Below are 23,559 nucleotides of genomic sequence, written 5' to 3' on the forward strand. Positions count from 1 at the left end.
CATTCCCTGAAAACTGGAGATACACGACCTACTTGTCTCCAGAAGTCCAACTTTAGTTTATAAATGTGTATGTAATATTTCAATAAAATAAAATTTCAAGTATTTTCAAGTATTTTAAAGAAAGAGTACTTAAAGTTAGATGTTTATAACATTACAAAACATGGAGATAATATCACATGCCCAATTATATGTCCATAAGCAATAAAAAAGATCCTTTCTGCTTTTGACTCAGAATACTTACTGATCCTGTTAAAACAATTCCAGAACTCCTTAGATTAGCAATTCCTGTTTTAGAATCTCATCTTATTTGGGAATCCAAAAAAATACATAATAAATTTCAGATCAATCACTTCCCGTATTTACCAGCCTTAGCAGCTAGAGACTTTGGAGTTCTTTCAAAAGTGCAACTCCAAACTCAAAGAACAAAAATTTGCCAGCAGAGACAATATTTAACAGAATATACTAAAGACTTAAAAACAATTCCCAAGGTGTGGTTCTAAGAAGTATTTTGGCAATAGTAGTACTATAGTTTAGTAGATAAGTCTTCCAAGGTGACATTTTCTAAGGGGACAAACTTTTATGTTAAAAATGAGTCATTTTATTTTAGAAGGTATCTTGCAAGATTAGCTCTTACAGGTTAGTACGGAACAGTTTAGAAAAAGACTTCTAAGAACTCCGTGAACTTAAATTTCTCAAAAAGAAAGCCACCATTAGATTAAAGAGTATGTCACTCTTTCCTGTTAAATACCACAAATTTTCTTTTGAAAGTTCTGAATAAGCAGAATTGAGGCAAAAAAACAAGAAACAGCTGAAGTTCAGCCAGCAACAGGCCTCATTTTAGCGAAATTGATTTTGCAGTGAATTTTTCTTTTAACTATCTAATTTAAAACTATTCTACACTATTACTTACTTGCTTGGGAAAATATTAATGTAACAGACAAAATGGCTCCTAACAGTTCAACAGGATTTAATCGATTTTATGAACTCAGGAAATATATTTTTTAAATATATGAAACTTTATTTTAAAAAGGGTTATGGTTGAACGACGTTAGCATCTTAATATGAAAACACATGCTATGACACTTTTAAGTATATATACTTGCATAATTCATATAATAGAGAGAGGCAGTTCAAATTTTTGAAAACCATTAGAGACAGATATTTGCAATACTGCAATATAAAAGGCGGCAGCATGCCAGATTACAGTAAAAACATTTTAATTGCAAAATACTTCTAATCTGACCATGATGAAAAGGAAAACCTCACAGAAGACAACAGAACAATCAGGATGAACAGAAGACAATTCCTGAGCGTGGGAACAAGAATAATAGTGAGGAATGTACAGACTAGTAATTGCCAGATACGGAGAGGTTGTTGGAACAGGGTAAATGTTAAATTTGAGACAAGAGGATTGAGTATGTCATTCCCAGGGAACTCACTGATAAAAACTTTGGCTTCCCTCTCCTTTGCTGTTGCAAGTTGCTTTTTTCCAAAAATTTCCACTCTCTGTGAAACTTGTATATTACTCTTCACGATTCTTTCTAGCCAAGTAGACTATTTTAACAATTTGTCCAAAGCGGCAATCAGCGGGCAAAAGGAAAGGTTAGTGAGGCAGAACACAGAATGGGATATTGGATATAGATCATAAGCCAGATTAGTCAGCAGCGATGTGTCAGGAAGGATGTACAAGTCAAAATTAGAAGAGCTGAGCAGTGGTGTGGAGCAAGAGTGAGGGACCTGGAGGGTCCAGAGGAAAATCCTGCACATGGGTCTGAGATGGCAGAGCAAACGTGAGACCTAGGACGAAGGGAAATGAGCCAGCTGGTGAAGAGTCGGCCTGAGGAACTGTGGGTGTGATTAGGACCAGCCCGCCCTCCTGCCCTACTTTTTTCTCCTGTCCGAGAGGCAGCGACCAGTCAGTCACCTGGAGTGTGAGTTCCGGAGGGACTCGATCAGGCGCTGCTTCTGTTGCTGGAGGCTGGTGAGGCCACCGGGAGACCCAGCTGCGGAGGAGGAGGCGCTCTTGGTCAGGGGGAAGAGCCAGCTCATCCTCCACGGGTCCCCGGGCCCGAGGCCCTAGACTTCTCTGGCCTGCTTCTCCCAGCTGCTCAGCCCGGTGGTTTTCCAGCGACAAGAACACCAGGCAGTGGAGCCCGGGGCCCAAGTGCTGGGCGGCCGCGTCTTCTCTAAGCAAGCCCGGTTGGGGGTCCTCGGGTCCTGGGGGGCACGCTATGACTGCGGGTAACTGGAGAGAGGAAACTTGCCGCCCGGTACAGGCAGCCCTACCTTCGCGGCCCTGACGCCAAACGAGCCAGTCCACCAGTCTCACTGCCCAGCGCTTTACCACCCCAGCCTCCGTCTCCTGCGTGCCCCGCCCCCTCTGCGTGTCGCGTCATCATCTAGCGCCCCCACCAGGACGTACGAGAAGCGACGGCGCAGCGCGGTGCGGAGCGGCTCCGGCTCCCCTTTCCCCCTTGCAGGGCGAGAGGTGTCTATGGGGCATCCGCTGCTGCCGCCGCCGCCGCTACCGCCACCGCCACTGCCGCTGGGTGCTGTCTCTATGGCGAGGAGGAGAAGGAGGAGCGCGAGCTCAGTGACACAAGTAGATCTTGCGTCTGCCGCAGACCTGCGGGGGGAGGAGCGGGTTGGGAGAAGTCAAAAAGGGGGTGGGGACGATGAACCTGAGAGGGTGCGCGATGGCGCCAGCTGGAGCTTCGCTGGCGAAGGACAGAGTTGGGCGGCGGGCTGGGGCGGAGAGGGTAACTGGGGCTGGGGTATGTCAAGGGGGTAGCGCGAAATGATGACGTAAAGGCTTTGTACCTGGGGCTTCGATGTTGTGGGATGGGAAGAAATTGGGGGCGGAGGGCGATGGCCTTCAGGCTCCGCTAGCTCCACGTATTCCTTCACGCAGCAGTGCTTGGGAGTCAGTCTGGCCCCAGTGAATCGTTATCAGTGCCTTCGCGCTGGCTCTCGGCCAGAGAAGAGAGTTAGCTAGGACTTGAATGCTTCTGTCCTGTGCTCTCGTTTCTTTGGGAGCCTGCAGTACGGAGACTACCTGCAGTAATGAGGTTTCTGGTGCCTCATTGGAGCTTCTGGAACTGTGGTAGAGAGATGGAGTAAAGCAATTTTAAACTGCAGGGTCTCTTTCCAAAGTGTGTGTGTGTGTGTGTGTGTGTGTGTGTGTGTGTGTGTGTGNGAGAGAGTGAGAGAGTGTGTGATTAGCATAGTGGGCAGGCTTATGAAAGAATTTCAGAGCACTCGGTTACATTTGTTACTGCAGAGTTTTTAAGGGGGAGTAGTCTCATAATTTCCTCTTTTATCTTTGTTACGATTTTTTCAAACTTGTTTGAAAAACAAGAATTTTACTGCTTAAGAATCAAAATGTTGGTCTGTACTCTTTTATCATCATATACCATGAAACCAGTGTTTATGGGTTTCATAAATGTGAGATTTATGTTTGGTAACCAGGGAAAATGCTCTGATTTTAGGAAATTAGAAACAGTTTGAAATACAGACACACTATTTCCTCCTTTCTCCCTCTTGCAGTTATGAAGATTCAAACAGTCTCTTTGGCTATTGTTAATAGCTTTTTTTTTTCGTTCGTTTACTTTTGTCCCCTCCAATCTGGCTTGAATAAATGCCATAAAGGAGATGTTGAAATCAGTACAGATTTTGAATGTTTTGTTAATAAAAGCAGACATTATTTCTGTCCTAGTAACATCTGATCTTCTTACATGTATATCAGTATATTACCTTTCATTTTTGTCTGGAAATGGATGTCTACAAAGTTTTATTCAGAGAGAGTTAAATTCAGAGCAGTCTTTAATTATTGGAAAGTTTTAAGAAATGATTAGTTATGTACACATAAAAATACTGTTTTTACATTACATTGATGTTAGAACCAGGAAACCTGTGTTGTGGTCTTTCCCCCCCCCCCCCCCCCCTATTGATTAGCTGTGTGACTTTAGACAGGTCACTTCCCAAACTTTGATTTTCTTATGAATCAAGGACTTTGACTAAATAATCTCTTAGGTTTCTATCAACTCAGTTATTCTGTAATTTCATTTTCTGATATAGCTGGGTTTTATTTTGGTTTTATTGTGACAGGTACACAAATAAAGGATAAAGTATTTTATGAAACAAATCTTCAATCAAATATAATATTTTGATGCTTGGCAGCTAGACTCCTTGTGCCCTCACTATGCCAGCAGCAACTGTAGATCATAGCCAAAGAATTTGTGAAGTTTGGGCTTGCAACCTGGATGAAGAGATGAAGAAAATTCGTCAAGTTATCCGAAAATATAATTACGTTGCTATGGTATGCCTGTGATCAAATATCCTTAAACTACTTCTTATCAAAGGGGAAGAAGGATTTTAACAGTTCTGAATTCAACCCTTCTGGTTGATTTTATTTTTTCTTATGAATTAATTTAATTATGAAACGAAAATTGCCAATGTCCTCCAACCAAAGACTACCTGGAACACACCTGTAGCGTGACAAGTTGGGTTTATTACTCACTGGCATGAGGGAAAATGCATACCTTTGGAGGGACTGAGGGCATTTGAGTAAGACCGTGTTAAAAAGGACTTTTAGGATTGGGATTTGTGTCAGGTAGTTGTAGGGAGAGAGGAAGGAAGCAAGACTTTGCTCTGGATTGGATGCTGTCGGGAAGCTGGGGTGATTCTATGATAGGGTATCTTAAGTCTTAACTAGAATGAGAGAAGACGAGAGTGAAGCTAAAGCTATAAAGAAGCAACAGTCACTCATATTAACCAAGATAAAAAAGATGTTGGGTCATTTTCGTGGTGTGGACCATGTTTATGTTTTTGTCTATGTTCGTTATGGTAATAGAGTGGCCTTGTCTGGTGTTGAAGTGTGAAACTGTTTGTATTCGACAGAAGAACATTAGAACCTAGCTACAAGTGCCAGGTCAGCACCTAGCAACACTAAGGCCTAACTGATAATACTAGATGACCTCCCGTAAGCTAGGGAACTCCTGGATGTCTTTCTCAAACAAACAAACAAAATCAGCTTTCTCAGTGAAACATTGTTGATCTCCATTTTTTTGTTTGGTGTTTTAATTTATTTTAATTATCAGTGGAGTTTCACGAACACACTGCTTTTGCATATACAATTCAATCTGCCTGGACTGTCTACTCAGTTAATTATATTGCTTCTTTACTACTGTATCTCATGCATCTGTTATAGCTACTCTACAGTTTTCTGGATAATCAGCTTTGTGAAGCAAAGGATTAGTGTCTTAATCATCCTTTGTCCTCCCAACACCTAGAATAACACATTAGAATCCAATAAAGTGGTCGTTGACTTGGACTGAATTTAGAGAAGTTTTAATTTTTTTACTGTTTATAGTGACTTGGTATTTAGATTTTGTTCTTAGCTTCCTAAACTGAGGTATGATTTTCCCATTATTTTTAATATAAATAAATATGCTCTGTGGGGAGGGGAAGGTTGATTGGCTGAAATATTAATATTTAAGTGTACATAGATAATGTGCTATTTAATAAAGCTATACTTACTCATAGTTAGACTTGGATTATTTTTTTTATCCAAAGGAAGTTGATAGTGATCACTTATTTCTCAGGTACTAAGGAGTGAGACATGATAGCATTCTACAGGAATGAGTGGGTGGCATGCAATCTTTGACAGCATGCTTTCTCTGGAGTATAGAGAGAATACTGTTTTAGTCCAAGGAATTAGGAGGGTTTTGGTGTTTAGATAAACTTTGCCTGAGAAAAGTTAATTGGAAAGTATGATGCCTTTTCCATTCTTTTAAACTAGTTCTTCATTGCTTTTAACATTAGAATAGCATAATTTCACATAGTTCTTGGAGAAACATGAATTTATGTTTTTTCCTATTCCTTGGCCATAGAGTCCTTGGTTGATTTTATCATGTGTATCTTATACATAGTAATTTTTACTGACATAATAGTTAAAGTAAGAAAAGCTCATTAAATTTATAGAGTTTTATGATTCCAAAAAGTAATGCTTTTCCTAGTTAAAAGATACTTTGTAATGGAATAAAAGGTACTTTGTAATGTGTAGAATATCTCTAATACAGGATTCTCTGACTTGTACCAAAAATTAATTATTGTAGGATTTTGTGGTCTCTGGTTTTTAGTAAATAATGAATTTTAAAACTATTTTACAGGACACCGAGTTTCCAGGTGTGGTTGCAAGACCTATTGGAGAATTCAGGAGCAATGCTGACTATCAGTACCAACTATTGCGATGTAATGTAGACTTGTTAAAGATAATTCAGCTAGGACTGACATTTATGAATGAGCAAGGAGAATACCCTCCAGGAACTTCAACTTGGCAGTTTAATTTTAAGTTTAATTTGACGTAAGTGGGAAATAAATATAACCCAAACTTTTTTTTTTTTTAGTTTAATTTTAGAAATTGATTTCCCTTGAGTATGGTGAATGAAATTCTAAATGAATTTGGCATAGTTATCCTGGAAAAGCTTAAAACCTAAAATTTTAAAGGTTAGGTGTTTTGGGGTTTTTTATTTTTATTATTGGACAAAAAAATTTGAATAAAGAAGACTTTTAAATTCTCAAGTACCTTGAATTTTAGAGATGTTATTTGAAAGTATGCCCCTTTTTTGAAATTTGGAAAACTTGGGGTATTGAAAACACTGCTTGATAGAAGCAATAACCTTACAACGTTCGTTTTACTTTCAAACTTTATGTACAATTTGAAATATGTACACCTTTGTTGTAATAGTTACACTTCTTGTAAAGAGATTTTTGTTACAGTTATATCCCAGTTTATGAGTGGATTGCACATTAAAGGTAGTTAAGACATTTCTTGGAAACTAAGTGCATTTTCCTTTCAAATCGATTTTATATAATCACCATATTCACAGGTCAGCCTACAAAACCTCTTATAAAAATGACATGCAGAAGAAGTAATAGTACCCTTGAAACTGGTGTTTTGTTCAGAATCCAGCATACCCTTTTCCAGAATCTGGGTCGAAACCCAATTTCCTTACTTGTAGTCCTTCTCTGTCATTGTTAAGAGTAGCCTTGATAGCTTAGGAAGTTTAGAGTGTTTTGAGTGAGGGAAGATTTTTTACAAACTAAATTGTAACTTTGGGAAATGTTTAATACATTCCAAGTGTGTTACAATATTGCAGTGTCCTATTTGACACCTGTACTTATGTGATTTTTATGTAGCATCTGAGTTGAAAAATAGTAAAAGATGTGGGACATTAATGGTAATGCCAATATAACCACCTCCCTTTCTCTGTAGAATAATGTGATTTTAAGCATAGTATATAAGATCTAAAGAAAAGCAGGTCTTTTCTTGATAGGGTGGTGGTGTCAGCAGTACAGTAGTATGGTTTATAATTGCATTGTATTTACCCTGACTCTGTTTTACTCTGTTGGATTTAATAATGTACTCTAATTTACCTGGATGGGGTTCCAGCTTTCTCTTTCTAATGACACGGGTATTATTAAACATGGAATTGGTTCTAAATGATAAAAATATCTAGTCCAGTGAAATTTAGATGACAACACATTACTTATCTGAATTGAGCTTTGTGAACTATGCCCCCAAAATAATAATTTATACACATATTTTTGTTTGTAACTAACTTGACCGTAAAACACCCGAAGTATTCATCCCAATCTCCTGGGATGTGGGATTTGGTAGCTCTGGGTATGGGACCTAGGAATCCATATTTTTGGTAAGTTCTCTGGGTGATTGTTCTCTTTGGGCAAGTTTGGAAAATACTGATTTAAATAGTGCAGTAATTGCTGTTCCACTTCACATATTTTTTGACCTGGTGATATAGCATTAAACAAAAGAGACAAAAATCATTGCCCTGTTGAAGCTTACATTCTGCTTAAGAGAGAGACAATAAACTAAAAGTAAAGGGAGCATATGGGCCAGGGTAATGGAGCCTGGAGAAAGAATCTGTTATTTCTTTGGTTGGTTGTATTTGCTGAAGCATGCTGCCCAATGTGCTTACCAGGGCCTGATGGCTGAAAGTCTAGTTGTTTAAGGGACATATTTTTAGTCTAATAAGGCCAGTAATACCTGTTTAATGAAAAAACTTGTGTTGGGTTTATTCAGATATCCTTCCTAAAGGGTTTCCAGGGGAAATTTTGACTTACAGTGATTGTTGTGGTTTTCCCCTGTTTTCAAATATTTCAGTGGCAAGTTTTCTTATTTCTCAGAGACATTTAGAGACAAATTGATTTCCAGAAAATAGACCATGAGAATACATTTTGGCCCAAGTATGATGTTCCTTTTGGTTTAATTAGTTTTGCTAAAGCTTTTAATAGTATTGTCTTTTGCTGAGTGGTGGTAACCAGAATTCTTACAATTTAAAAAGTAAATAAAAAGAAAAATCTAATGGGCAATGAACAAAATACTTTTCATTTATTTTTAGAAATATATACCTTCCTTTTGATCACTTTTTAAATTTAATATTTTGGATACTTATGTGTACTTCGAAATTAGAGATGGATTTCTTTTTTGGCTTAAGTAGAATCTTGCAAGATTGCCTTATGGTTAGATTTCCTGGCTTGATTTTTGGAAGTTAATCTTCTAGGATTAAGATTGTCAGAAGAAATTATTGCTGTTATAGCAGACTCCTTTATTTTAAACAGTTTACTGCTTATCGGAGTCATTTGAAAGGCTTATCATTAGAGAGAGGAGGCATCTCCTTTTTCTTTAATATGAAATGTAGTTTAACTCAGCCACATCAAGTGTTTTCCACTTGGTTTCCTTTGTGGTGCTGCTGAGAGCATGGTAGATGACACAGGTCCTCACCCCTGTGGCTGCAGCTCCATCTGGCAGCATTGAAATGGCTGCTGAGACTGAGAGCCCTGAAAAGAACATGTCTTTTACTTTGTGGTGGTAGTGCCTGGTGAGAAATTTATTAACTTGTGAAAGGCTAATGAAACTGAGTTGAGAGTAAAGATTAAAATCTCACCATTAGACTGTTTTGCATGGTTATTTAATGTATGAACACTTTTCCAAAATAATGACCTTTGTATTTCAATTGTATTTTCTTTCCATATATGTGAAACATTGGAAGAAGTAGATCCAAGTGAACCCTCTTTCTTGTTTCTGGCACTGTTGTCGTTGTAGATGTAAGTCGAGAAAAACAGCTTGTTTGAAGTGCGGCACTTTTGAATGTTGTCTTTCTTCTTCTTCTGCCAGGGAGGACATGTATGCCCAGGACTCTATAGAGCTACTAACAACATCTGGTATCCAGTTTAAAAAACATGAGGAGGAAGGAATTGAGACCCAGTACTTTGCAGAACTTCTTATGACATCAGGAGTGGTCCTTTGTGAAGGGGTCAAGTGGTTATCATTTCATAGGTAAAAAGACTCGTATTGAAAACAGCTTATGTGTTACTATTTCCTAGCTGCTTCACACTTGGCTGGGGTCACTGTTTCAACCATTTCAGGCTCAGTTTTACAAAGAATTGGCTGCTTATAGCAGTCTCCTAACTCTTAAGAGACTAATGTTGGTCTAATATGGGATCTCTTTTAGCCCATGAGAGAGACCGTATTGTGTAGTGGCAAGGGTACAGGCTGGAAAAATAAACCTTGGTTTAAATCTAGCAGTGAGTGTCATTTGGAATCTGTGATAACCTAGGGTTATTTAACATTTCCGAGCCCAAAACTATCCCTTCATTAAAAATATACTATCTACCATATGCCAAACACTGATAAAATTCTAGAAATTAAGTTATGAACAAAAGAGGCTAAAATCCTTGCCCTCGTGGAGTTTACATTCTGGTAGGAGTAGGCCCACAATTTTTTAAATGATGATATTTATATTGTGGTTTGTTAAATGGTAATAAGTGCTCTGGAGGTAAAAAACAGCAAAGGGAATGCTTGGGGGTCGATGTGTGGTAGCGTTTAATTTTTTTCAAATAAAGTGATCAGGAAGGCATCACTTAAAAAATATCTTGCAGAATTGTTTTAATGATCAGTAGTAATATTTAAACCATTTAGTAAAGTGCTTTACACAGTAAATTCTCAATCAGTGGTAGTTTTTGGTCGTTATTATAAAATCAGATTGTTGAAGAGAATTTCTAGAAAGGAAATTAGTTTCATTCTGTAAAAATAGACTTCTGGGGAAGACAAAGAGTTTTCCTATCTAAGTAAATTAAATTAAACTGGCAGCCCAGGGAATAAAAGTCTCCTTGGGAATGATTTTATTTGGCCTTTTGCTATCTTTCAAAAGCATTGTATTATACAAGTGTTAATGTTCTTATACTTGGTCCACTTCACACATTTTTTAAAAAATAATTCTCTTACATGCTTTACAACTTGTAGCTCTGGACTGGAATAATTATAATAAAGGACTGTTCATATTGTAAACTTTGGCGCAGTGCTAAGTAGTAATTTTTGAGTTGGCGGTATTGAACATACTAATTCTTACCTGTTACCTTTTCTTTATTCTCCTCCGTTTGAGCCTGTACCTCACTCCTGAGTGTCTGTTCATTTGAGGAATGTTAATTCTGAGTTCTTTTTCTACTTTCCTAGTCATAAGGATACAAAACAATGTGAGATTTACTATATATGACATGGTCTTTCATTCAAAAAATATTGTGAGCAAATACTGGGCATTTTAAGATGAACAAAAACAGAAAGCGTTCATGTCATCTTAGCGTTTAGAGCCTAGATTAGACTGATATATTTGAATATTAGTCAAGATATGTTAAGATTTTATTCTATGAAGTGTTATTAAATATTTTCTTCATATTATAATTATTTCTAGTAAAGATTAATGTATTTATAAATCCTAAACTTGAATATAATCTTACTTTTACTAGTAGCAAGCAAATGCTGTCTTGACTTATATTTTGGGTAGATAGCAGAATTACTTCCTTGCCAACTACCAGAAATGTAAAGGTTTCTGCTGTTTATTGCTTATACCTGGTTTCTTAGTGGTCTTCAATGGTAAAGCTTTTTCTTTTCTTTTTTAGATTAGAAGTAAAATTCTGAATATTAAATCGAAATTTTGTTTTGTATCTCCTTAACAGATGTAAATAACATGTCTCATCAAATATTAGTTGAGTACAAACTATGTGTAATAAAAGATATTTTTAAAATGTGATTCCTGCCCTTTAAACTTGTGGAGAAAACAATACATACATTGTAAAGGATAGTACAAGAAAACAACTTGTGTACGAAATTTGGGAGCTGGGCTTTTCAGGGAAGGTATCTGTAAGAGGTCCTGAAGGAAAAGGTGGACAGGGAAAAGGGGAGGTAATTGTGGCGCAGGAGTGTACAGAGCTACAGAGCTGTGGGAAAAGCCAAACAGTAGGCATAGGAGCTCTGGTTTTGAGATCATAGGAGTTTGTGTTTTAGGCTCTAGATAGTGGTTCTCAGCCTTTACTGCCTTCACTTCTTTCATGTGCAACATTTCTGTTAGTATCTCTTGGGGATCCGAGATGAGACAGGAACAGAAGGAATTTGGGAGGAAGAGAGTGAATACTTAATAATAAAGTCACTTAAAGGGAAGTGAAAATAATTTGGTAGGGAACTAACTCTTTGGATTTTTGAAGTACAATATATGACCTCTTTGTTAAAGATGGGAAGATTTGCATTGATTTCACCTTCTGAGTGCCAGGTCACATACTGCCATTTGACATGTTTGGCAAACTTTCCATTCATCTTTATTTCTCCATTTCCATAGTTATTTAAATTGTTTGAGATGTCTACTGTGGGCAGTTTGATAGTCTTAAAGAGTTCTCTATTCATGGATCAGCAAAATAGTTTAGTGACTCCAGGCTTGGGATGGTGGTAGCTATCTACATATTGATACCTGAATGATGACTTGACAGTCTTACCACTGTAAGATGATTTTTCTGTTTTAGTTGTGAGTATGTTTATTTTCTATATTCGTTTTTTTTGTACTTTTGGTTGATACCTGTTTTGCCTACAGTGTGACTCATTTAAAATTTGTATCAGAAAAAAGTTTTCATCTCTTTGGTGTTCATGGTTGTTCTTTTGTATTCTTTTAATCCTTTTGTAGTGGTTATGACTTTGGCTACTTAATCAAAATCCTGACCAACTCTAACTTGCCTGAAGAAGAACTTGATTTCTTTGAGATCCTTCGATTGTTTTTTCCTGTCATTTATGATGTGAAGTACCTCATGAAGAGCTGCAAAAATCTCAAAGTAAGGCTTCGTGGCTTTATCTGTAATCACACTATTTAGACCCAGTGACTGATATATAGGCTCCTAGGCTGGGATGTTGATTTAAACCATATTTTTGAGTTTTATATTAAATGTACTTATTATTTGGCCATTTGATTCTTTTTTGCATAAATAATGCATTATAGGAAATCCTTTTGCAAAGCTTTAGTGTGTATTGGCAGAATAAGTTTTCAGTAAAATTCAAACCAAGGATCAGATTTTTGTCATTGCTAGCCAGATTGAAAATCATACTCCGGTACAGACACTGTGCAGGTTCTCACTCTAACACCGTCCACATGCTCTGTCCGTGCCAGACGGAGGATGCCATGTAGTCCAGGGTGGCTGGCCATGTGCAGATGTCATCAGTAGTGCGGCGAAAGTGCCTCCCTCCGCTTCTTGGCTAGAGATTATTTTGTTGGGTCTTGTCATCGGGTCATGTTGCAGGGATTAAATTACATATTTAAAAGGGTGGGTTTTTTTTTTCCTGGCCCAAAGATGTCAAATTGTTAGTAGTAAGTGCTATAGTAAATATGTAGGTAGTAGCTTACATTCTGACATTGCTTAATGTGTGGAATAATTTGTCACTTTTGAACATTAATTCTTTCAAAATGAAAGTTTCTTTAATAGTTTCCCAGACGCGTAAAGACTACAGTGGGGTTTTTATTTTTAGGTGTATTTGTATTTAAGCTGTAACTGACCAAAAAAATAAAAAAGTTAGGTAAAGTGGTTGCTTCATAGAACCTACATCAAGGTTGAGCAAGTTTTCTCCTTACCAGGTTTTTAGAAGTGCAAGTAAAGTTATATTTTCAGGAGATGGGAAATTTTACACAGAAATAATTTAGGAATTGAATAGGAAACTTTGCTTTTGACCAATGAACTGAAAATCATAGGAGAAGCAGTCTTTTGGCCAAAGTCCACTTGCTTCATTACAGGATATGGCCTATAACATGAAATTTTTAAGAAGGATTACTTCATTTTGTAGCACCTAAGAGCAGCAGAATTCTGTGTGGTTTGAGAGACTTCTAGCTGTGGCTCAACTGAACTTTCTGCAGTAGGATATCCTTGCTATTCTAGAAATTTTGTCCACACCCTGAAAGTATTACATGCTGAGAATCCAAGAACTGTAATGTGACTTTGGAAATGCTTTTAAAAGTTGACATGTGTGTACAATGACAGTTCGGAAGTAGAGAACCAAACTATTACTCATCATGTGAATGTTATTGGAAATTTTCTAAATATACCAGATATTCTGAATATACCCTGAGTGACCTGTGGTGTTAAAATTAGGTTCATGACAAAGGTGCTTTCTGACCTATAGTCCATCAGACTGACCCTATCCTGTTGCTCTCCTAAGCAGCTGCTAATGATACCTAATCTTTGTGCTATTTTTAGCACAGAAGCAACTGCTGCACAACGCACTATTTCATAGCTAGTTTGCTTGCAGAGGTCTTAACCATTTAGAGAAGAATTTCTTTGTTTTGTCCTTGTTCCTGATCTTTCTCTCCTCCCATTATTCTCCTCTCCCTTCCTCTTTCCTTCTCTCTTTTCTTTCTCTTCCTTTCTTTCACTTTCTCTAGCAATATTAACATAGACAGATTTTTAGCAGATCCTCCTAAAGAGTTGTATTCTTAAAACAACATAAACTTTTTAACTAAGAAACCCATGGTTAAGCCCTTAGTGATTTGATTAGCCATAATAGCTTTGTTTTCTACAAATTATTCAGATGAAACTATTTAGAGAGAGAGATTGCTGGGAAGCTTAAGAAAATTTGAAAGTAAGTACCTGCAGTCATTTTTATAATAAAATTATAAACTTCACGCACATTAAACAAATGCATTAGTAATTCACATGCTCTGTTTTTTTCCAGTCTTTATAAGGTCCATCTATATATTCTGAAGTTCATTTATATTTTGGTCATTGTCTATGTTATATAATTTGTGAATTTGGGCATTGCAGTGTTCCTCTTTTGACAGGCAATTTTTCTGTCTTCTAGGGTGGTTTACAGGAAGTTGCTGAACAGTTAGAGCTGGAACGGATAGGACCACAACATCAGGCAGGATCTGATTCATTGCTTACAGGAATGGCCTTTTTCAAAATGAGAGAAGTATGAAGACATCAGTGCCTTTTTCTCGGTTGTTAGGTTGAGAACATTAAAATCTTATGGCAAAATTTTGGGGCAATAAGTTGTTATTAAGTGAATATATAATTAGAGGTACCATAAAAGTCATAGCTAGCACACTTGAATGAAAGTATTAAAATATAAGCCATCTTGAAATGGAGTTCACAAGGAAATGAAAAAAAAGAAGTTCTCTGTAAACTAAAAAATTTAAAAATTTAAACTACCTTAAAAATCATGTAGGTCCAACCATATTATTTCTTAAGTGAAAAAACTGAGGCCAGCGGCTAGTAACGTTTATCCAAGGCAACATACATCGTTAGTGGGAGAAAACAGTTCTTTCTGTAGACTGTATCAGTGCTGCTTCCGCCAGGTCAAGGAATCCATCCCTGTGTTAAGTTTCCCCTGGCCTTGTCTTATCTTAGGCATTAAACTGCTAGTAAAAATGTCATTTGCTCATGCCATTCTTTAGTACTTGGAGGATTTATAGAGTAGGACTTGTGCTTTTTAGTAGATTGAGTCTTAAGAGGATTTTGAATTCTAAAGGGGTTAAATAAGTCTAAAGTAGTAGTTGAACCAAATCATATTGGGCAGACCCTCCTTCACTGGTAAAAGACAAAAATAAATTCTTCAAACATAAAGAAGTTAGGTAAGGAAGAACAAAAATCACTGACCCCCAGTCTTCTCTTAGGTTAAGTGACAACGCACAGGTATGCATCGCTGTAGGTGAGTGCAATGAAAAAAGTTGATTGTGCAAAAACTGGACTTTTTTGCTTACAAATAAGTGTTCCTTTTTTTGCAAAATATTGACTGGAAAATTCTTTTTCGTATATCCTCTTAGATAATAAAGAATTAACTGAGAACTGTTCTGGAAATTTAGTTTTGGTAGAGATGTATTAATAATAGCATAATAGGTATTTTACCAAATGATATTGATTCAGAAGTGATTTGGACTGTCCATTAAAATAAATACTGTGTTTTGTACTTCTTTCTAGTGCTACATTAGAGAATTAAATAACCTTTTGGATTTTCAGCTTTCCATTTTAAAAATGCCTTAATGGTTCAATTAATGGTGGATGCTCTGCTACTAATTTGTTATCCTTATTTTTCTTGGCTTCTTCAAGGATAGTAACCTAGTGTGAATGCTCAGATTTTACTGTCCAGAACATGCTTAGGGTTTGATTATTTCTAGCCAGTTCAGCCGTACACATAGATCCAAGGCTCCTTATAAACCTAAACGTCACCACTGCTGCCCCACCCCCCCTTCATTAGCTGTTTTCATTCATTTTTACCATTGTGTATTGTTAAATTAATGCAATAAAAATGTTTGCCATTTTTTTCCATGATTACAAATGCACATAAAATGGTCTAAATTTGTTAATAGAAAAGACACGTATTTATACATTTTTTGTAGTCTTTTTCCTTTGATTTCTCTTGAGCTCTGTATTTGAGAACCTCAGTTTTATTCATTGAATTTAAATGTGTGGCCTCAAAGGAGCACCACAGAAAAGAGCTGCCATTATAGTTAATGAATAGTCAGTACTTACGTTGCTGAAATATAAATTACCATTGGTAACTTTTGGTTAAAATTATGTTTTTTTTTTTTTTTTCCAAAATTCCTTTTTAGATGTTCTTTGAAGATCATATTGATGATGCCAAATATTGTGGTCATTTGTATGGCCTTGGTTCTGGTTCATCCTATGTACAGAATGGCACAGGGAATGCATATGAAGAGGAAGCCAACAAGCAGTCATGACATGAAATAGTTCTTTTTAATTTTTTTTTTTTTGAGCTACACACATGCTTGTATATAGGTTTTATCTCTTGTTGAATCCCTTGAATGGTAGACAGTACTTTATTTTTCTTTCATAGCTCTTTTTATTTTCTACCTTTCAGTACTAAGTATAACCATTCCTATCTCAGATCTTAAATAGAAAAGCATTCAGGTTAAATTTGGCCTTAACATACTTGTTGGCAGGCGTGTGTGACAGAGTGGGAAAACTACATCATATAAACTTGACTTACTTGAGCTTGGTTTATTTTTTTCCCATTCCTAAATGAACTAGCACTGTTTGTAATTTATTTCCCTGTTTCATGTCTCCCTTCCATTCTGCAGGAGTTTTAGCTATTTGAGATTGTGGACCATCAATTTTGCACTTTAGAGAGTGATTCTGACTCAAATCCTCTTATCAGACATTTTGGTTTTTCTTGCTCTTAGCTGGAAAAATGACCATCTGCCAACTTGATACAGTATTTACTTGTTATTGACCCATGGAATATAAGACATGCATTGTGCAAATGGTTGATTCAGCAAGACTACAAAAAAAAGACAACTACTGAGGAGCTTAGTCACTGCTGTTTCTGTACGTAGTGTTTAATCTTCTAAGCACATCTAGTGTCTGTCAGTTTCTAATTGGCATGTATAGGCTGCTCTGTGACTGAAGAATTTTTCAAACCAGCTTTACACCCTTCAGGAATAATCCCTTGTGATTGGATGTTATTGTCTGCCAGGAAACTGGTATCCAGGATGTTGAAGCTGCAGTTATTTTATGATAGCACACTTCCCTTAATCTTCTTTTTATTCTCTCTCTGTTACCCTTATTTTTAATTTTAAAAAACTTTTATAGCCATACTTACGATGCTCTTGATTTGTTGATTCCACAAATCAATTTCATTCAAGTCCAAAGATAACAAGTCTTTAGGTATATTTGTACCAAATTAAATTAGAAGACAAAAAATTGTGCTTTCATAGTTGTTACAGAGATAAATAATGGAGAGATTTGGTGCAGAACAACAAAATACAAAAGTATATATATGTATTAGCTATATGTATACAGCTAATACATATATGTAGCTCATAAAATTACCTGAGGAGTGTAATGCTTGTTTATTTTTTTGTGTGTATCTTTGCAATCTATTTTATATATATTGACAAAAAAGACTGTGAAATATTTAGCCATGCAGAATATGTGACCAGACCAGAGCACGTGTAGGAGGACATTCTGATAACGAATAACTCTACCCTGAAGTGATGGACTACAATTTATGATGTGTATTATCTACACTTCAATCAGTAATATTAGCAAATCTCCAAATGTTAGCCACATTGGTTTGTTTTCCTTGACATTCTTTATTCATGACATTACAATGCTGTAACTGGGTGGTCCTTTTTAAACAAAACATTATTTGCAAAACAGAGGGTATTATTTGTTTTTAAAGCTTTTTGTAAATAAAGGCTTCAGAAATGTTTTCTTATATATGTTGATGACTGGTAATTTTGTTTTGGAAATATTTATTTTGGGGGTATTGTTTTTGGGGGGCAGCTGAACAGAACTCAGTAACTTCATTAACCATAGCCAATTATTAGTCTCTTAATTGAGAAATCAATTTGAGCCTTCTGCATTTCAACAGTGTTGGCTTATTCTTTATCAATACCTCAACTGGACATTAAGAATCAATTTCTTTCTCCTTTCCAGGAATGCATTTATTCTGAAAGATTTACAAAGTAAATGCATTTGATACAACTGTGGCTTCTTTTTAAAGCTGACACAATATAGCAGATATCTAATTGGTTTCTTTTTATTTTGATCTTCACCTCAGAAAAAAAAGGAATCATAAAGACTGTTGAAAGCTGCTTAGTTGCTGAATTGCATAGTTTGTATCAATTATGGTTTCTGTCTGTAAGAAGTGATATTTTATAACTTCTATAAGAGGAACATTATGACCTTTATTAAATCTAGGTTTTGGATAAGAGATATTTGGCTGATAAATTTTGTGTTCCTGAGCCATTAATTCTGGACTCACCATATTCTGTTAAACCTATTAGAGCAAGGGTCAGCAAACTACAGCCTGCAGGCCAGAACCAGCCTGCTGTCTATTGTATGGCCAGTAAGATGAGGATGGTTTTTACAGTTTTAAAATGGTTGGGAAAAAATTAATATTTCCTGACATGTGAATATCATGAAATTCAAATTTTAGTGTTCATAAATAAAGTTTTGCTGGAATGCAGCCACGCTCATTATTTATGAACTGTCTGTGACTGTTTTTGCACTACAGTGGGGAAGCTAAGTAGCTGCTACAGAAACTGCCTATGACATTTTCATCATTTCACATTTCTGTTTGGTATGCTAAAAATCAGTGATGTTGATTATGACTTGACAGCATTTGGAGTGCTGTCTCTGTACCACAATATTTTATTATTCTTTCTGTTACCAATTCATATCCATGGTGTCAAAAAAAAAATGCTCTTTGAATGGTTTGCTTTTAAGGCACTTTGAAGTATGGATTATCATATCAAATTATATGTTAAAGATTGTTTATCATACAATGATACTATGACTATGCTAAAAATATACATTATATGTTGACATAACCAGCCTAAGGACTCATCACAATATTCCCAACTTATGGGAAAGCAACAGTCAGAATTAGAAATTTTAAAGTAGCTCATCACAGCATAATTACTTCACAAAAATAAAAAATGAAAATGTGGCCCATTTGTTAGACAAGCAAAGCCATTTACTGATGGTGAGTTATATCATGTTTTTTTAATGCAGTAGCACAAAGAAATGCATCCTGAGAAAAAAAATACACAAGACTTTTGATGAGAACAATTGCTCAAAGAGTGAGGAAATTGGGCACAAAATCAACACATAATTATAAAACAAGATAAATGATTTTGAGTATTTTTCTTTGGCTATTAAGTCAGTACTGCCTAGCTGTTACTTAAGAAATCAATGTTGAGTGAAGTGACTGAAGAATTTGTTTCTATTAATAGTCTGGAACAACTACAGGTGAGAACATTTTCAAAGGAGTTGAGGAGCTAGTAAGTCACTACAATCTAACGGGTCATCTACTAAGATACACAACTGAGGGTAAAAATATGCATGGATCAGAAAAAGGTTCAGTTGGTTAAATTTAAAACTTGTGAAAACGAAAGGTGCTTTGACAGGGGCCCATTTTCACTTGTGTTATACACCTTTCTTCAAAACAAGACTGAACATTGTTCATTGTTAGCTGGTGTCTTATATTACTGCAAAGATCATGTAGAAAGAGTAAACATACTAGCTTAAATTTTTATGAAAATGGTTTATAAATCCTTTGTATTTGATTTCCTTAGTAAAGGCAGTTTTGTCAAATGTATGCCATATTTCCAGTACTTGTCTTTTGATTACAGTGTACTTGAGTTATATAGTCTATTTCCAGTTGTCCTCAGAATCATTTAACTACTAATGAGTAATTACCTCTTCCTGCCATCTACCTCTTCTCAAAAGACCTATGTTATGACCAGGTTGTAGACAGGAATTTTGCCTGTAGCAGCTCTGATAGACTATTAGGAAAAGTGTATCTGTAAAGCAATTTAGATTGTCTGTGCAAAGGCAACTTCATATAGACAACTAATAAAGGTGGTCAACCAGATTTTATTATGGTATAACAGGAGGGAATTAATGGATAAGCACTTCCTTGAATGTCTCATTATTGTATTGAGTTACACTTCTTTGTATCTTTGAAAAAACAAATTCTCTTTCACTGAACAAAGGCAAATAGTAAACCAATGTATATAAAGCATCTGTATAATATTTTTAAATTAAAACATTCTTAAATATTGAGAACCGATATGGTAGAATCTCAAAACAGGAAAAATAAAAAGTACCAATTAATGGACTGTTGGGACAGTTGAAGTATAAGTGTGTCTTCAAGTTTGAGTTAAGCAATTAGATTTTTAAAGTAAAATGTTTAAAATGTTGTAAGGTACATTTTATAAATATATACAAAATGTAGGTCTATTTGATGTATTCACGCAAGTAAAATACGGCATATGTAAAGAAATATACCATCATCTCTAAAAATTATAACCCCCTATAATTAAAAACAAAAGTAAACAAAATACCCTTTAAAAATTATTCACTGTATGAAACAAGGGAACCATTACAACTTAAAGAAAAAATTTTATTTTTAAAAATGTTTTCAAATCTGATTCTAATGTGTACTGATTTATGCATTTCAATAATTACATGAAAGATCTAAAGGGGAGAAAGGTTAACAGTACTTTAGCAAGGTAAAGAATAAAAATCTGTCTTTTTCCCCCCTAGCTTCTAGTTGACAAGAGGGAACACTTAACAATCCTGTTTCATAAAAACAGCTATAGTACTGTGCTTTGAAAAATATCTGGCTACATATTATTCTTACTACATCACATGATTCTGTTGCCCTTAAGACTTCTAGCAGTAGCTACAGGTTCCACCTTGGCACTTTAGGTAATGAAAAATGACCAAAAAAATGCTTTAAAAGTAATAATGTATCATATCTTCTGAAATTTCTTGAAGCAGATTGTCAGATCAAAATCGAGTTTTAAATGAAAAACCTGAAAAGACTGCCATCCGATGGTTAAAATAATTGCACTCAAATGATCTATAAAATGGACTAAGCTGACATTGGTTCTATTAACTCATTTAATATAAAACTATATTTTTAGCAAGTATGAGTAATTGCAAGGATCTATTACTCCATCATCTGGGCTTCTAGTCTATTTTGTGTTGAATTTTTGTCTAACTCAGAATTTGAAAAGTGTAATACCATTTTCTCTGATTAAATACCAGTTCCTTAGCTGTGTAGTCTTAAAAGATAATCTGCTTTAGATTCTGAAAATCAGTACCAAAAAAATGTACACAGCTTATTCTAATCACTAACATTTACAAAACTTACACTCCATCAAATTAAAAAAGTAAAATAAAACATTTTTTCAAATAGTGCATACAAGGCACAAGAGCTTCTTAGTATATTTACTGAAGCATAACATTTTGGCATCAACAAATACGCCACTTAGTTTATCTGAAACTCAACTTCCAAACAGCATGCCATGTAGTTAAAACGCCGAACTGAATTTCCAGAAGTACATGACTTTTTGTTTGATGTGCATAATTTAATCTTAGGTGTTTGAAGAACTATATAGTTTAACATACTTTAGATGAGAGGATACAGAAATAACAGAAATGGATTAATCTATTGACCCATCGGGAATTCTGAACAGAAATTCTGTATTTTTGCTATGTTCAAAGAAAAAACTTTAAAAAGCCAAACTGGCAAAAGAACATCATAAACCAATCTTAATTATTGTTATAGATTTCCCCCAATTTAAAAAGATTAAGAGATGAAAAATATATTTCAGATGTAATAGAAATTACTCATTCTGACAAATTTTTTAGCTAATTGCTTACCAGTGAGCTCAAGCTTCAACGATCATACTTCTTCCAGCAGGGAACAAAGCTAGAATTAGATAAAAGTCTAGCAAAAAATGGATGGTGATCTTCAACTGTAGTTCATTTGGAATTTATAGTTGATTCACAGTTTTTAAGTTCACTCAGTCTGAGGCTGGATTGATATCAGAGGAAATAGACGACTGACTTGCTACCTCCATCTCAGATAACTAATAGGTTTTACAAATAAAACTTATCATTATACTGCGACTTGAAACATTTTAAAGCTCCATATTTTAGTCTTAATATTTTGATTAGAAAATCAGATAAGTAATGGGCATTTTATGTGATACAGTTGTGCTACCCAAATACTTGGGTGAAAACTGGCCCATGAATTTATATGAAGTTTTTATGATAGAAGGTATTTTCACCCTTGACTCATAAACCATCATTACTTTTAATATTTCACAGGAATTTGTGTTAGTTGAAACAGTCTGCATATTGAATAAAAATGTGATGTTTTAAGCAATGGCTTGGAGAGAACTAATCAGCTCATTCTGCGTGTCCAGCCAAAGGGAAATGGAACCACTGGCCAATGGCGCCTTCCTGTGAGAAGCTTTTTCCATCCATCTACAGCATTGAAACCTTGAAATGAAACAAAACATGAAACGATTCTGTTAACTATAAAATAAAAAACAAAAACTTAACCAACTCTTTCATTCTACAAACAACTCATTCATTGTTTTGTTGCAATAACATCCCTGTTGAAAATTAAATATCTTCTATACTAGTAATCTCAGTAGATGAGTTCTTGAATATAGACCTCGACATCAGTACTTCTCAAACTTTGATGTGTATATACAAGACCATGTGATCCTGTTAAAACTCAGCAGATTCAAATTCTAATTCAGTCGGTCTAGGGCAGCGGTTCTCAACCAAGGGGTCGCGACCCCTTTGGGGGTCGGACGACCCTTTCACAGGGGTCACCTAAGACCATCGGAAAACAAAAAGATATTTACATTACGATTCATAACAGTAGCAAAATTACAGTTACAGAGTAGCAACGAAAATAATTTTATGGTTGGGGGTCACCACAACATGAGGAACTGTATTAAGAGGTCGCGGCATTAGGAAGGTTGAGAACCGCTGGTCTAGGGTAAGGTCCAAAGTCCTGCATTTCTGTTACGCTCTCAGGTGATGTGAATGCTACTGGTTTGGGGCCCCAAACTGAGTGGCAGGGTTCTAGGTTATTCTGTATTTGTCTGAGGCCACTAGGCATTAACAAGTGATAATTGAGTTCAAAGGGGGACTTAAGAAATAATTTTGAAATTTCATGTGCATAGAAGCACAGCATTTTTTTGTTTATATTGTATAAGAGAAGGCTGGATAGGCTAAATTGAATCTACACTTTAGCACTAATATGGGTCTAGGTACATTATAACTATTAGGGGAATATTCTGACTAAAATATTTTATTAAAAGGCTACAGATCATTTCCTAATGTAGTTCAGGAAGAATATGAAGATAACATTTAGTAATATTAAATTAAGCATATCAATATCAGATTAATATTGTTCAACATGAATGAATCGCAAGTCTGAGATGTAAAGCAGAAAAACTATTTTAAAAACTATTTGGAATATTAGCTACCTTAGGAAAATTCAACTTTTTAAAGGAACATTTTACTGTCAGTGGTTATGTCAATAGAATGAAAAACATTACATCAGAAAATCATTTTTTCTTATGTCAATGCAGCTGATGCATGCTGCCATTTGGTTATTATGACCACTAATGTCTTATATTCAAATGTAATCAAGTTTCAGTGAGATTTTTAATTTTAATGATGTTATTTTATCACTTATTTAGAAAATATTGATACCCTATTATGTGTCTGGTACTGTGCAGTGTTGAGAATAACGATGAACAAATGCAACACTGGTCTTGTGTCAAAATATTGGGATGTCTACATGACACGGTATTACTATGTAAACTTGTAAAATATTTAACACATGACCTCGAAAACAATGGTAATTATAACTAATAATTCAAAATA

The 23,559-nt window shown here is 35.5% G+C and overlaps 3 protein-coding genes across 10 annotated transcripts in view; 1 reads left to right on the forward strand and 2 right to left on the reverse strand.

Moving 5' to 3' along the window:
• The window catches only part of VPS37A (VPS37A subunit of ESCRT-I), a 42,002-nt gene extending 39,590 nt beyond the window's left edge, over positions 1–2,412 (reverse strand). Inside the window, exon 1 of one of the 2 annotated variants that reach the window (XM_019664765.1) lies at positions 2,287–2,412. In XM_019664765.1, the coding sequence (XP_019520310.1) occupies positions 2,287–2,399 (113 nt within the window). In that variant the 5' untranslated portion in view covers positions 2,400–2,412. Of the gene's footprint in view, positions 1–1,924 lie in introns of both variants that reach the window. The other variant, XM_019664764.1, reaches the window with a different exon arrangement.
• Positions 2,372–20,022, forward strand: CNOT7 (CCR4-NOT transcription complex subunit 7). Of its 6 annotated transcripts, none has more exons than XM_019664773.1 (7): positions 2,372–2,602; positions 4,108–4,318; positions 6,171–6,364; positions 9,200–9,361; positions 12,033–12,177; positions 14,189–14,299; positions 16,428–20,022. In XM_019664773.1, the coding sequence occupies exons 2-7, from the start codon at positions 4,202–4,204 to the stop codon at positions 16,434–16,436; spliced, it is 738 nt and encodes a 245-aa protein (XP_019520318.1). In that variant the 5' UTR covers positions 2,372–2,602; positions 4,108–4,201; the 3' UTR covers positions 16,437–20,022. The 6 variants fall into 6 exon arrangements, with proteins under 6 accessions (XP_019520318.1, XP_019520317.1, XP_019520315.1 ...); XM_019664772.1 differs by having other exon boundaries at positions 16,530–20,022; XM_019664770.1 differs by having other exon boundaries at positions 15,939–19,140.
• Positions 19,712–23,559, reverse strand: part of ZDHHC2 (zDHHC palmitoyltransferase 2) — a 53,785-nt gene continuing 49,937 nt past the window's right edge. For both annotated transcript variants that reach the window (XM_019664768.1, XM_019664769.1), the window contains exon 13: positions 19,712–22,152. The gene's annotated coding sequence lies outside the window, so the exon portion shown is untranslated. The remainder of the gene's footprint in view (positions 22,153–23,559) is intronic.

Source organism: Hipposideros armiger, unplaced genomic scaffold (assembly GCF_001890085.2).
Source record: "Hipposideros armiger isolate ML-2016 unplaced genomic scaffold, ASM189008v1 scaffold_430, whole genome shotgun sequence".
Lineage (NCBI taxonomy): Eukaryota > Metazoa > Chordata > Mammalia > Chiroptera > Hipposideridae > Hipposideros > Hipposideros armiger.

Bases quoted from the DNA above. Each gene is read 5' to 3' on its own strand.
- CNOT7 (XM_019664770.1), top strand. From the start codon at position 4,202: ATGCCAGCAGCAACTGTAGATCATAGCCAAAGAATTTGTGAAGTTTGG. The intron at 4,319-6,170 runs GTATGCCTGTGA...ACTATTTTACAG, and splicing joins AATATAATTACGTTGCTATG to GACACCGAGTTTCCAGGTGT. The intron at 12,178-14,188 runs GTAAGGCTTCGT...TCTGTCTTCTAG, and splicing joins AGAGCTGCAAAAATCTCAAA to GGTGGTTTACAGGAAGTTGC.